Source organism: Micromys minutus, assembly GCF_963924665.1.
Source record: "Micromys minutus genome assembly, chromosome: 1".
Classification (NCBI taxonomy): domain Eukaryota; kingdom Metazoa; phylum Chordata; class Mammalia; order Rodentia; family Muridae; genus Micromys; species Micromys minutus.
Window position 1 is genome coordinate 70,012,463 of NC_137969.1, and position 15,744 is coordinate 70,028,206.

Genomic DNA, 15,744 nt, shown 5'->3' on the forward strand with positions numbered 1-15,744 from the left:
CTTGAATGCCTTCTAGTCTCTGGAGTTTAGGCATCTAGATAAACATGTTAATATAGCAAATCCCTCACTGGGATTCTTTAATGATCAATAGTGTTTGAGATTGTCATGGATGATACATGAAATATTCAATAATGGATATGACCTGGAAATTGACCAGTCAGAAAGGATGTTTATCACAAACAACCAGCTGGGCTATCTTGATGTGAACTAGCTATGTGTAAGCCCCAAAGGCCACAAGCCATGTTTTCCTCATAAATGGATTTAGGTTAACACTAAAATTTGTACAGAGGGTTCATTGAGAATGCAAGTCCTTAAAATGAAAGGATTAATTAACCCAGTGTTGCTCTCGTTTATATCTGCCTTTGCCCTTCAGCTCAGTAGCTGCTGCAGGGTCCCAGGATTGCTAAGACAAACCTCTTTCCTTTCGGGTCAGTGGAAGCTTTGGCCTCAGGAGGAACTTCCTTGTGATTTAGTTGGAATGGGCAAGCCAAGTCAACATATATTAGGGCACTACTGGTGGGAGGGGGGAAATTAGGGACACTTACCTACCAATAGTTGGCATTTATTACTTGCTAACTTAATACTATGTTAGCTATGTTAGGACTACATGTCAGATGCTATGTTAGGATCTCAGAAATAATAGGATACCAGTAGAGCCCTGAGGAGTCCATGGAACAAAAAAGCCAGCCTAATGAGTGGTAAGTGGAAAGGGCAAGAAGAAGAAAACACAGAGAACATAAAGCTATGCCATACTCTGCAGAAATCCCCAACACCAATTGTCACCCTATAAATTATCCTACTGGGTTGATAGTGTTCACAAAGGGCACTTGCAGTATCTTAGCTTGTGTCTCAGGTAAAGCATGCACAGAGAATGGGCTCAAAGGATCCTGAACATGGTTTTCTGGTGCTGTGTGCCTTCCAAATACTTAATAAATTTTGAACATTGGACCCCAAATTTCTTTTTTGCACTGGGTCCTTCAATTTCATAGCCAGCTCCTGTCTCAGATCTCCTACATGTCCTAAGACTTTTTTGAATTCAGGTCCTATGGCTTAATGGTCATTCTGTTCTCTGGGTTTAACTTAGGTAGGAGATGCTTCAGATCCATGACATTCAACTCTGGCTATATTGTGTCACTATCTTCTCAAATGTGGAGGCCATTTGCTAAGGCTGAGAGCTTCTCAGTGTGAGAGCAGTAGCACAACCACAAGTGGTTGAATGTGGCATCGGTGTCACAGCTACGTGCCAGTCCCCACAGCAAAGTCATTCAGGAAATGCTGGACTATCAAAAAAAGCAATCGAGTGGTGTGGGCATGAGTCGGTGAGGAGGCTGCAGCGGAAGTGTTGCACAAAGCTCTTTGCACTGCTGATATCATTGCAAGAACCCTGCCCTCTCTGAGAAAAACCAGAGCCTGATCAGGTGTGAACTGGATATTCTGCTGCGCTTAAAGGTGAGAAAGTGCTCCTAGAGAGGAGGCTGTGAGACTAAAGCATGTAGCTGAAAAACACATGAGACAGGCTCCACCCTGAGCAAACTCAATGGAGTTACAAAACCTTTCTCAGTCTACACCAGCTTAAGATTGGCCCCATCAACTCCTTGAGCAGCAAATGATGCAACATGAGCAGAGGTGCTTTGTTAACTGGCAAAGGAAAATTAATGTGAACTATTTCTGGTGTTGATCATGACCAATTGCTATGTGTATTTTAAATATTGCATGGCCCTTCCCTATGACAAATCAGTGGTGCTGAGGTCATATTGGACCCCACTTAGAGCCTATCTATGGGATAATTCAAATAAAGCTCAGTTAGATGGTTTTAAGTTCTCTATTTAGTGAATTTCCATCTACTTTTAAAAGCACTTTTGTTTTGAAATAAAGAATCTCTCTATCAACTCTCATATTTATTTTTCTACATGCTATAGAGACCCAAATGTTATATTATCACTGGAGGGAACTTCAGCAAAATCCAATTTTGAAGAGAGCTTGTGGTACAAAAATATCTTGAAACGGGGTTAAGATTTGCATGTCATACATGGGAGCCCAAGTTTGAGCCTCAGGGGAATGAAATTAGTAACAACTTGGGGAAATAAGACACATGTATAAAATTTTCCTTTGCAATATGAAATGAGAAATGGTAAATCAGACAAATGAATCATATTCAACGATAGTAATTCTAGTCAAAACACAAAGAAAAGAAAGAGTACTTTGAATTGTGGTTGGCTAAAAAAAAAAAAAAAAAAAAAAAAAACAAAAACAAAAACAAAGACAAACTTAATGGAAAAAGGAGAAATCTCTAGACGTAAGAGACAGATAAAGGTGTCTCAGGTCCTTGGGTTCTGAATTCAAATTTACAAGCTTTGATGCCAATGAGTCTAGATTTTCATTATGGAGTGTGTGTATGGGGAGGGGTGGGGAGACAGAGACAGAGAGACAGAGGGAGAGAGATGGAGAGAGGGGAGAGAGACAGAGACAGAGAGACAGAGACAGACAGACAGACAGAGGAAAAGAGATGGAGAGGGGAACAGAGACTGAGGCAGAGACAGAGAAAGAACTAGAAACATAAATTAGGCAGGATTAAATTTGAGTTCATCCTATATGTAAAGAGATCTACTAAAGGTTTATGAATTCAGATTAAAATATTGTGTTGGAGTAATTTTAATATAGAACTTCTGTATAGAAAGAAAAAGAAGCTTTGGTAATAGAGAAAACAGAAAAGCCATAAAGAAACAAAAGAGAACTTAATGAGGCTAATGTAGTCGTTAGGGCATGAACCAAGGGGGACATGACAGGAATGGAAAGGAAGAGCTGATGAGAGATGTCGTGCAAGGAGGGGCAATGAGGAAATGGACACCTAATAACCTTCACTTGTGCCACTATTTTAGCTTCTGCTCTGTGTCCATGGAAAACTAACAGTACAAAACAGATATGCAAGAAAGATGTCAAAGGGAAAAGACAAGGTTACTGATAGAACTTTTGAATGTGAAATGAGACTGCTTATCTAAGTAAGCAGGGGAAGGAAGGGTGGGTAGGAGAAAGTATGGTCTAGGGGTATTGTCGGTTGAGGGAGTGGCAACAGAGCCTGCTAGTTATTTTCTAGTGTTTGTTCTCGCCTTCATCATAGTGACAGAACCCTTGATGGTTAAAAGGGCAGATGACCACCAAAATAAACTACTTGATCCTTTGTGAGTAAAGTATGATCATGGCATATAGTTCAGGCCAACAGAATATTAGTAAAGGTAACATATATGCCTCTGATGTCTTTTAGAAGATGAAAATTTACTCTATCTCTTTTTCTTTACATTTTGTTTTGCCATGGTAGCTGGACCTCTGAGAAATGTTAGGAATCATATAACAAGAAAACCAAGTACTAAGGTTGGTGATGTAGAAAGATTCAAGTCAGGAACTGTAAGGTGTAGGTCTGAAGCTGAACCTGTGAGCAGTGTCCATGGTAACAGAAGAATTATCAAAACAACATACAAAGCAAATTAGTATACCAAGTGTCAAAAGTGTTCCCAACAGGGAACCTACTCAAGTCTCAAGAAGAGATTGTCTGTGATACAAAGATTCAGATTGTTTGGGGCTGGAGAGATGGCTCAGCAGTTAAGAGCACTGACTGCTCTTCCAGAGGTCCTGAGTTCAAATCCCAGCAACCACATGGTGGCTCACAACCATCTGTAATAAGATCTGATGCCCTCTTCTGGTGTGTCTGAAGACAACTACAGTGTACTTATAAACAATAAATAAATAAATCTTAAAAAAAAAAAGATTCAGATTGTTCAAGTGAGACAAAGGCTGAACACAGCTTTTGAGTTTATGTGTTCGGGGGTAGTATTGATGCTCTTTGAGATTGGAGAGCATGTGATTGAAGAGTATCCAATCAGAAGCTAGACTGTCCTGCTTGGGGAGGTGGAAGGGACACGGATTTGAGTCAGGTGGGTCTGTGTTCATTTGATGAGCATGTAATTTAAGTTTCTTACAATAGGGACTGTGAAAACACCTGTTCCTTTGGACTGTTAACAGGGCACTCAGAAGGTGCTTAAAGCAATAAACACGTAGTGTAGAAAAACATAAAGTGAAAGATAATTGTTCTTGACGGCTTTCACTCCTTCAGTCATGTAGAGGGTGAGACAAGCCTCTAAGAATAAGACAACCAGGATCAAACTTGATAGAATGTATGCCAGTGATATGTATGTGTGTTGAATTGAGGTGCATTTGAACCTACCAGCATAATCTTGAAAAAAATTATTGAAATCAAGTGATCCTTAACTCATCATTTCTAAATGTGAATAACAAATAATGTGTGATGAAATAGAACTTATTGATGTGTGGATGGTACATGTAAATGTTGGTCTCAATTATTTTCATACAAAAAATGCTGAGACACAGTCTCATAATCTAAGAAGAAACTGATGAAGCAGACCAAATAGCTGTAGGAACCTTAGGATTCAAATAAAGAAGTGTGTCACAGCTACATCAGCTGACTAGCCTTATTTCCCCACTTCCATATAGCAGACCACAAATGGGAGGAATAAGACCAGACCATGCTTCCAAAGGAGAAGCAAAGACTAGAAAAGACTACCACCAATGCAGGTTTGCATGGTGTGTGTTCAGATTCTGTTACTGTGGCAGAAGCTATAGTACAAGTCAAAGAAGGACCAATTCCGTTCAGAGTTACTTGGCTCCACAGCTGTAAGCTTGGGGCAAGGTGGAATACCATGGCACGGAGCATTTGACAGAGGCTAGCTTTTCTCCTCCTGGTACCCAGTAACTAAAGAAAGAACAGAAAAGTCTGGAAACAAGGTCTCCCTTTCTACAGAAAACTTCCAGTAATTGGTGTCCCCTGATTAGACCCCCATCTCCTAGTCTCCATCACTTTCTAATATAGACATCCGGTTTGTATACATCAAAGAATCAACCCACTGGTGATGTTAGAACCCTTGTAATGGATCACTTCCCAAAGCCTATTAAGTCAAAACTAACTCTCATGGAATTTATGAGTTGGGGCAGATATGTCATATTCGAACTGCAGCACGTGGTAAAGTCTGTTTACTGTGATCTTTTGGTAGCACCGAGAAAGAGAAAATCTGGAGTAGAGATCTCAGGATGACATCACTACAGAAGGCACACAGTGGACAGACTCTCTGTAAGAGGCAGCCTTTCTCTTTTTTTTTTTCCTTCAGGCTGAAGTACTTGTGGAACAACAGATCATTTCATGTATCAGATACCTGTGTTTCATCGGACGATATATTCCATGTCTCTAGGTGGACTTAACCAGCACACATGCCATGAATAAGTAGTTGACTAAAGATGCTAGTGGAAACAGACAACAGAGATGGTTAGAGAAGAGAGTTTAAAAGGATAAACAAGTAGAAAAGTATCAGGAAATCACCTCAATTTGAGAACTTAATGGGCTAGGAGGTCTCTAACTGGGTAGAGGAAAATTTCTTGTGGATCTTCTTAGATTCTATGAAGAACATACACCATGTCCCTGGAGCTTTATGTAGTCTCCTTTTACACATGTCTCTATCATTCAGGTCCTACCAGATTAGACCTCAGTCACTCTCTTCCAATTCTTTCTCTTCCCCTGATGGCCATATAGGCCATGGGTGCTTCACCTGAGAGCATCTGTGTGCTTTCTTCTCTTCCCTCAACAGATTCTCCATACTCCTTTACCTTACGTATGTTTAGTTGTCCACATGGTCCCACCCAAAAACTACCCTGACTGTCACTGCTCTAGAGGCAGTGGGACCTGGGAGGACAGAGTCTCAAAATGAGGCAGACTAAAGTCTCACACAGTAGCTAACTTCATTCAGGGCTTCAGATAATTTATATCCTGAGAGTTGAGAAAGGTCCCCATAAAAGCAACGTTCATATGAGCTCAAACTATATACAATCACAAGGACAAGCTGGGCGTGGCTGAATGACTACAGCAAAGGCAATGGCATATCTGAAGCAGACCTACTGTGAGTGCAAATGCCTGTGAAGGGCACAGAAGCACATCCCAAGAACAATTAATCCTGTGTTTTGAAGGGCTGAGGACCCAAGACTCTTGCCTTGTTTTCTTGGACTCTTCTCACAAGCACTAAGAACTCTCCATGGACCGTGTCGTCATACCTGACCAGTGCTAAGAAGCCCACTTATTATTTTTAATTTTATTTGTGCCAGACACAACTTCTAAAGTCTCAAACATGTGTATTAATTTATTATCATGGCTTCTTCCTTGACCACACCCCACCTAATGCAGAGTCTTTGTTCCTATCACTGATGTTTCTTCTATAACCAGTGGATGGTTTCTAAGTGTTTCTTAGGGCTGGGAGATAGAATAAACACAAATACTTCCTCTTGCTATGGATACAATAAATCTACTCATAGATAAAAAAATGAAATAGAACAAACAAGGTAGAAAAATCCAACTGCAAAGTGAAGAATGAGGGCCTGGGGAAAACTCTTCGTTAGTATTTGGGTCTTGCTCAGAGTTTAAACTGATTAGTAAGAAGGAGTGGTCAGCAAATTATGGCTTCATTATACCAGAGTATCTGTTCTGTTTGAAAAGAAAATCCATATAGGACCCACACATAGCAACTGTGCCCCAAACTGCAGATTAAGAAACACATTCCATGTAAGGCTCTATTGCTGTCTAGCTAAGTGTCCAAGAATGTCCTGAACTAGCTAAGACCACAGTCCAGCTGGCAAATGAAACTAACAGCTGTCACCTTTTTTTCATTTTTTAAAATTGAATATTTTCTTTATTTACATTTCAAATGTCATCTCCTTTTCCACTTTCCCCTCCAGAATTCCCCATCCCATCACCCATTCTCCTGCCTCTATGAGGGTGCTCCACCATCCATCCACCCACTGTCTCCTGCCTCCCCACCCTGACATTCCCCTACACTGGGGCATTGAGCCTTCACAGGACCAAGAGCTTCTCCTCCTGTGATGCCAGACAAGGCTATCCTCTGCTACATATGTGGCTGGGGCCATGGGTCTCTCCATGTGTGCTCTTTGGCTGGTGGTTTAGTCCCTGAGAGCTCTGGGGATGTGGTTAGTTGATATTGTTGTTCTTCCTGTGGGGTTGCAAATATCATTTTGAGGGACAATGAGGACTAGATGAGGTAACAGATCTCCACAGTGTGTGTACTAAATGGAGTGAAATTAAAGATCCTCAAAAAGTCTTGTATTGAGGAGCATCCTATGCCATCTCTTTGTAAGTCACCATGACCTGCTGATTAAAAAAAGCATGACTTCCTGGCTGTGACTCCTGGTTTTATGGGATACTAGATATCAGTACTAGAAAAAGTTACCAATCCCTTCATGCCTCAGGATCCTCAGCTTTACAATAACTCTGATGATAACACCAATCTCATAACTAAACAAACCAATATCTGTAGGCTGGCATATCCTGACCATTATATTGTTTCCTAAATAAAAAGAAGACGCTGGAGGATGACTCAGTATGTGAAGTAATTGCTTTGTAAGCATGATGACCTGAATTCAGATCTCTAGCACACATCTGTATCTCCAGCATCGTAGGAGGCTTGGGGTGGGGAAGAGACAGGCAAATTCCAGAAAACTCATTGGCTAGCTAACCTAGCTGAATCAGTGAACTCCATGTTAAAAAAATAATAAGGTGGAGAGCAATTAAAGAAGACATTGAGTGTTGACCTCTGACCTCCTAATGCAGGGGCACATATATACCTGGATGCACATAGGCATATACCCACCCCCTCATACACATATGCATGGTACACACTCATAAATACCCCCAAACAAACAAAGAAACATTTTTGAAGGGACTAAAATTATACCATAGACCGCTCTGAAGGAATAAAAGAAGGGTTGGGACATTGGAGTGAGACAGGGTGGGAGTGGGGGTGGGAAATGGGGGCGGGAACTGGGGGCGGAGGGTGTAACACAGAGAGAGGAACAGGGAGGGTTGAACTGTTGCTCAACACACACTGCCACCCTTTGTTTCTTCATGAGCCTTTAAATAATTATTTCTCGTTTTTTGTTCTTTTTTGGGGGGATGGGGCAGTAACTAAACTACCTTGTTGGTGGTGGTGGTGGTTTTCTAACTCACAGTTAACGGTATGGTTAGATGCTCCCTTCATATCTGAGATCTGGGAGGATAAACAGAGATAGCTTAAGTAGCCGACACTGGAAGGGGAGTTATAATTAGCCAGAACAAGTCAGGAGAGTTTTGAGAGCAACGAGGAAGGAAGGGGGTGCACAGCAAAAATCCTATGTCACTCTCTGTAATTATAGAAAATCCCAGACCACAGTTGTTTTGTTTTTAGAAACCTGCAACACCCTACAACCAGAGGTGCCATCTTTCTTTATTAGTTTTTTTTAATACTAGCATACACTTAAACTTTGTATGAAAATAACTCCTCACTTGACCTCCGAGTGTCTACGTATCAATGTTTTCATCTGAAAACATGTGCTTTAATTCTACCCATCTTATAGTGTATCCTGGGATTGAACAAAGTAATAATTGTGGAGGGCTTAGAATTACGTCGGACAAATAGTGATTACTTCATACACGGTTAATTTTTGCTATTATTGGTTGGAGATAGGAGAAAAGATCAAAGGGCATGGGTTGGATAGATAGATGCAAGAATGGGAGGATAAAAGAAAATAATCAGGACACTGGGAAGACTTGTAGAGAGAACAAGTAAGAAGCAAGGTGGTAGACTCGTCTATCTTGTGTCCCTGGAAACTTACTGGCCCTAAGACACATGGAAGACAATCAGTCAGAGATCATGAGAAAGTTGAATCAGAGCATAAGACTGTAAGTTTTGGTTTTGAAAAAGCTTTTTCAGCACAAGAAGTCATGAGTTTGCAGTCTCCAACTTCCCTGGTATCAGTGATTCAGGGAAATATAAAGAATTCTACACACAATTCTCCTTAGTCCACTGTTCTGCTGCTCCGAGTGCTGGGGAGGAGTAGAAAAGCAGTATCAAAGTCCATGTTCATCACTGAATAGAAGGGACCACTGCACCAGGAATGGCAGCAGGAGAATCTAGAGTATATTATACCCTTAGGAGGTCTCTGCAATAATCCTTAAGAGGAGAAACAGAGGTCCATTTGGGGTGATGGGTACTTTTGACTTCTTTGGCAAAAGGCTCCATTTCTCATTTTGAGGATCCCTGACAAAATGAATATCTCATTCCTGGTTTCCTTTTAGAATCCTAATCCCTGTACTCAAGTTCAAACTGCTACCAGTTTCAGCCTGTTTAGCTTACTTGGACCATTATACAAACAACAAAGTCCTGCCTAGGATCTCTGTACAACAGAGCCAGGATCCTTCCTAACGAAGCATGAAACACAAGTGTGAAACACACAGCAGTAGAATTAGCTAAAATAAACATGCTTTTGAGGCAGGATCTCACTATGAATGGAGGAACGGCCTAGAACTCCCTAGGTAGACCAGAATGGTCTGGAGTTCCTGTCTTTGTCTCCCAAGTAATAGGATTAAAGGTGTATACCACTACACAAGGCTAATATTTTTTTTCAAAGATACCATATTCAAACATACCACACACCACACATACAGATACACATACCACCACCACCACCACCACAAAGAACTACAACAACAAAATAACAGGAATCAACACTCATTGGTTGTTAACACATCACAGTATGATCAGCCTCAGCTCTCCCCATAAAAACGCATGGGCTAACAGGATGAATGTGAAAACAGGATCTGTCCTTCTGCTGCATCCAAAAAATGAAGAGATGGTGTAGTGGCTATTTCTGGTTGTCAACTTGACCATATCTGGAATGAACCACAATCCAGAATTGGGAGGCCCACCTTTGATCCTGATCTTGATCTTGAGGCATTGTGGCTAAGAATCCTAGGAAACTAAAGGCAAGGAGATCACTGAGCTCAAGGTCATCTGGGACAAGCAAGTCCCAGATCCAGGTGTGGTGGCACACACCTTTAATCTGGGATACATCTTAAGTTGGAGACCTACGTAAGGACATTGGAACAAGGAAGGCTCTCTCTCTCTCTCTCTCTCTCTCTCTCTCTCTCTCTCTCTCTCTCTCTCTCTCTCTCTCTCTCTCTCTCTCTCTGCTTGCTTGCCCTGTGGGGCTTTGCCTGCTTGCCTTGTGGGACTGAGTGTCTGCTAGACCCTCTGACTTCACAGCTGCTGCCGGCCATTGTTAAGAAATTGAACTACAGACTGTAAGTCACCAACAAATACCTTGCTATAAAGAGACTATAAGTTCTGTGACTCTAGAGAACCATGACTAAAACAGATGGTTTAATATATATAAAAAAGTAGTACATGTAATATACCATATAAAAAAGCAAATAAAAAACCACACATGAACATCTCATTAGATAAAGAAAAAGCCTTTGACAAAAGGTTTCATGATAAAAGTCCTGGAGAGACTAAAGATACAAAGGGCAGACATGAACATAATAAAGCTGTTTCACAACAAACTCATAGCCAACATCAAATCAAGTGGAGAGAAAGTCAAACCAATTCCACTAAAATCAGGAGCTAGGCAAGCTTGTTCATTCTCTCCATTCCTAAGCAACAAGAGACTAAAGGAGATCAAGGGGGCACAAACTGATAAGGAAGAAGTCAAAATATGTTTATTTGCAGATGTTATAATAGCATCCATAAGTGACCCTACAAGTTCCACCTAAAAACTCCTCAGCTGATAAACACATTCACTGACGTAACCAGATACAGACTTAACACATACAAATCATAGCCATCCTACATGCAAACTACAAATGTACTAAGGTAAAAAATCCAGAAAACAACACCTTTCACAACAGGCTCAAATTATATAAAATATCTTGTGGTAACTCTAACTAAGCAAATGAAAGACTTGTATGATAAAAAGTTTAAGTCTTTCAAGAAAGAAATAGAAGAAAATATCAGAAGATGAACAGATCTCCCATATTCCATCTATGATCCATGATTCCATATATGGATCAGTAGGATTAACATAGTTAAAAAGAAAAAAGACCATCCTACCCAAAACATTTCACAAAATCAATTCAATCCCATTAAAATCCAACAAATTCTTCAAAGATCTTGAAAAGACAATTTCTCAATGTCATATGGAAAAACAAAAATCTCAGAATAGCTAAAACAATTTTGAACAATAAAAAGAAATTGCTGGAGGTCTCACCATTGCTGATCTCAAGTAATATTACAAAGCTATAATAATAAAAATAGTATGGTATTGACATTAAAAACAGACAAGTTGATCAATGGAATTGAATTGAAAACCCACAGGCTTATGGACACTTTTTTAAAATAAAGAAGCCAGAAACAAACATTGGAAAATAGCATCTTCAACAAATGGTGTTGGTGTAAAAGAATACAAAGAGATCCATACTTATCATCCCGAACAAACTCAAATGGAAGTTAATCAAAGACCTCAACATAAAAACTGATAGAAAGTTGGGGCACACCCTTGTACTCATTGGCATAGGAGAAGACTTCTTGAACAGAACACTGAGAATGCAGACAGAAGATCAGCCATTAATAAACAGGACTTCTTAAAACTGGAAAGCTTCTGTAATGACAGAGTAATGTCATTCAGACAAAATGGCAGCCTACAGAATGGAAAAAGATTTTACCAGCTCTACATCTGATAGAGGACTAATATACAAAAGACATAAAGAACTCAAGAAACTAGATTTCAAGAACTAAATAACCCAATTTAAAAATGGTGATACATGGACTGGAGAGATGGCTCAGCAGTTAAGAGCACCGACTGCTCTTCCAGAGGTTCAAATCCCAGCAACCACATGATGGCTCACAACCATCTGTAATGGGATCTGATGGCCTCTTCTGGTGCGTCTGAAGAAAGCTAAAGTGCACTTATATAAGTAAATAAATAAATCAATCTTTAAAAATAAACAAATAAAAGGAAATGTTGTTAAAAATGGTGGTACATATCTAAACAAAAAATTTTCAATAGAGGAAACTCAATTGGCTGAGAAACACTTAAAGAAATGTTCAACATCTTTAGCCATTAGGAAAATGCAAATCAAAATTATTTTGATATTTCATTTTCCACCTATCAGAATGGCTAAGATCAATAACAGAAGTGCCACTCATTTTGGCAAAAATGTGGACTAAGAGAAACACTTATCTGTTGCTGGTGGGAGTGCAAATTTGTACAGCCACTGTGGAAATTGATATGGCCATTCCTCCGAAATTGAGAATTGATCTACTTCAAGACCCATCTCTACCACCCTTGGGCACATATCCAAAAGATGCTTCATACTACTACAGGCACAGTGCTTAACCATGCTTACTGCCGCTCTAGTCCTAATAGCCCCAACCTAGAAACAATCTAGATGTCTCTTCACAGAAGAATGAGCAAAGACATTGTGGTACATTTATACAATGGAGTATTACTAGGCTCTTTAAAAAACTGACATAATGAAATTTGCAGGCAAATAGATGAAACTAGAAAAAACATCCAGAGTGAGAAACCAGAAAGGTAAATATATATATTCACTTATATGTGGATATTAGACATTAAATAAAGGTTTACCAACCTAGATTCCATAGGCCAGAGAAATTAGGCATAGAGGAAGGGCAAAAGGAGACATATGGATCTCCTTGGGAGGGGTAATAGAATAAATTTTATGGATGGACTGGGGGCAGGTGGGGACAGGAACATGAGGGGAGGACCAGGCAGAGAGATAGGGTTGAAGAAGAAGATGTAGAGAGAGACATCTGGAATTGAGGGTCATTTGTAGATGACATAAAAACCTACTGCACTGGAAAATTTCCTAAAATATATGAAGACAATCTTAATGACATTACTTAATAATTGGGAAGAGCCCCAACTGTCCATCTCTTGTCACCAAAGGAAGCTTCTGGTAGCAAGGCTGGGTTGCATTTCACTGAGTTGTTGGCCAAGGGATTCTCATGGAAATCCACAAATGACCCAGTCTGTTGCTAAGACAATGAGTTGCTCTCAACAAGGTGACAGTAGAACCCCATTGCCAGTGACAATACCCACACAATTCATTAAACTTGGAGAAGTTGAGCTGGTGTCTACATGGAGCCTTTATTCCTGTGTTCTAGTGTCTCTTGTGTGGGAAGCTTTCTCTGTAAGCTACCAGAAGGGAAAGTAAACACCAACCCAGCCACAAAACCTTTTATCTATAATCTGACTTGCATGCAAGATATGCTAGGGCAATGGTGGCACAGAACTTGTGGCCATAACCAACTAATGTCTCATTTGACTTTAAAATGTTTTATGAGATGGAACCTATACCTAACACTGTTTGGATGACCTAGAGACTAGATATCCAAGAGACCCCGGGTAAAACCAAACACTACTGATCTTTAAAAAAAAGAATATATATATATATCAAAAAATATTCCTAATGACATTCTGCTATACTCATAGATCAGTGCCTTGCTCAGCCATCATCAGAGAAGCTTCCTCCAGCAGCAGATGGGAACAAACACAGAGACCACAGCCAGACATTATGTGGAGAGAGAGAGTCCCTGGAACCCACAGCTCTAAATGAGATATGTCTACCAAATCTCTTCCAATAGAGCTCAGGGAATCCCACAGAATAGGAGGCAGAAAGAGTATAAGAGCCAGAAGTGGTGGAGGAAATCAGGGTAACAAAACCCTCTGAGTCTAATCATCAGAACTTATATGAACTCAGGCTGAAACTGCAGGCATGGGACTTACACAGCTCCACACCAGGGCTTTGCTTAGTATTTTTATGGGACTCCTGAGTGTGTGAATGAGTTGGTCTTGTGTCTGCTCTTGGGCTCTTTTCCTTATGTTGGGCTGTATGGTCCAGCCTCAGTGTGGTGGTTTTTGTCTCATCATATTATATTTTATTTTGTCATGTTTGTTATTTAGAAGCCTGTTCTTTTCTAATGAGGGACAGAAAAGGAGTGGATCTAGTGGAGAGGGGAGGTGGAGAGGAACTGGGAGGAGTTTAGGGAGGGGACATCCAGGACATGGTATGAAAGCGCTTCTATTTTCAACAAATGGGGGAAAAATAAAATAAAAAGAAGCATTGGTTCTTAGCCTACTTGTTAATGTTTACCATTATGTGACTCCAGTGGCCAGCCTTAATAAATAAAGTAATTAACTATCCAACAAATATTTATTAAGTGTCTACTATGTCCCAGACATATGCAGATAAGACCAGTTACAATGAGAGAATTAAATAAACACATGGAAATACAGAAGGAGGATCAAACTGTAATGAAGCTGGAAATGGGTGCAGCAACCCAAAGGACTATAGGAAGAGGAGAGAGCAGGAGCTAAAGGCATAACTAGGAACTGGAACAGCAAGCAAAAGAAGTCTGAGTATAAAAGAACAGAAGCCCAGGAAGTTCTGTTGAAACTAGAACAAAGGGACATGTCCCTGCCCTCCCAAGCATAATTTCTACAAAGTTATGAAATAGTAGGAGTTGAATCTTAACAAGGTTCAGAACTCACAGGTTTGTAGACAAAGGAGCCAGATCCACAGATGGAGCTGGGCCATCTCCAGTCAGACTCCAGTCTTCTGGGGAAAAATAACTAGACCAGCTTCTGTAGAAGCTGCTTTCACTTCAATTTGGTGTTTCCGGAGGTTGAAGAGAGGAAGTGTGAACTGATTAAGAAATGTTACTTCTTAGCCTACTTACTTGTGGGGCGCCGCCCACACATTCCCACGCGTCATTACAAGATGGCGCTGATATCCGGCTGTGGGACGCCGCCCACACATTCCCACGCATTCGCCATTACAAGATGGCGCTGATATCTGGCTGGAGTTAGCAGTAAACAAGCCATGTGCGCACAGGCTGGGTAACTTCTGCTTCATGAGTTCCGCCTCTCCCGTGGCGTCATAGGGCCTGGTGAGTTTCAACCAATCAGGGGGCTCCGCGTCCAAGGCAAGGACTGATCCCTTTATAGGGGACAGGCTGGATAGCTCCTTTCTCTCTTCCTCTCTCTTCTGCCTCTCTTCTCCTCTCTCTCTCTTCCTCTCTTCTTCCTCTCTTTCTCCCGTTAGTTTTCGGCCGTCTCGTGGAGCTTGTTCGTCCTGTTCGTCTCCTTGGATTTCTTGGTTTTCTCCGTCCTTTTCGTTACGTGAAGCAAGTACCGGTTTTTCCAGATTAATAAAGTTTACCGCAGAAGGATTCTATTTTGTGTGCCGCGTCGTTCTTGCAGGCGAGACGGTTGCGCGGGACATCTGGTGCCTCAAACCCGGGAAATTCGACCACTCCATCGTCTGCACCACAGAATTCAGAACTGCGGGGAGATTAGTTCGGCAAGGTATGTCTGATCCTGGATCTTTCTTTAATTTGGTTTAAATCTTCCACGGCCGTGTGAAGGGCCTGTAGAGGCTCCGGTCTTCGTCAGTGCAGTTTTTATTCTCTTCCTCTTAATTTCCTCTGTGTCCAACGGGGCTGGTGTTAATTTTGTGCTTAAGTCGGACGTAGATAAGCAGAGGCACCCCTGCGTTCCATAAGTCTTTGTAGATAAAAAAAGCGAGAACGCGCTGAGACTTGCCTTTCAGTTTCGCCTTGGGCCGCCACGCAAATAAGCCGCGGGCATTACATCGCTGTGATGGGCTCGTCACACTCGACCATTACAGCCCTGCAGTCAATTCTTAAGCAGAGAGATTTAGAATTGCCCACCCGCATCTTGCAGCGTTTTGTAAGAGAGGTTGAGCGTACTGCCCCTTGGTTTGCAGTTTCTGGGTCTCTCTCACCAGCCTCATGGAACAGATTGGGTAGAGAATTA

General features: G+C 41.0%; 1 protein-coding gene across 2 annotated transcripts in view; it reads right to left on the minus strand.

The window, feature by feature from the left end:
• CD84 (CD84 molecule) overlaps positions 1-14,520 on the minus strand; it is a 29,713-nt gene extending 15,193 nt beyond the window's left edge. For both annotated transcript variants that reach the window (XM_080915979.1, XM_080915978.1), the window contains exon 1: positions 14,458-14,520. In XM_080915979.1, the coding sequence (XP_080772105.1) occupies positions 14,458-14,503 (46 nt within the window). In that variant the 5' untranslated portion in view covers positions 14,504-14,520. The remainder of the gene's footprint in view (positions 1-14,457) is intronic.
• Between the last annotated feature and the right edge of the window lie 1,224 nt (positions 14,521-15,744).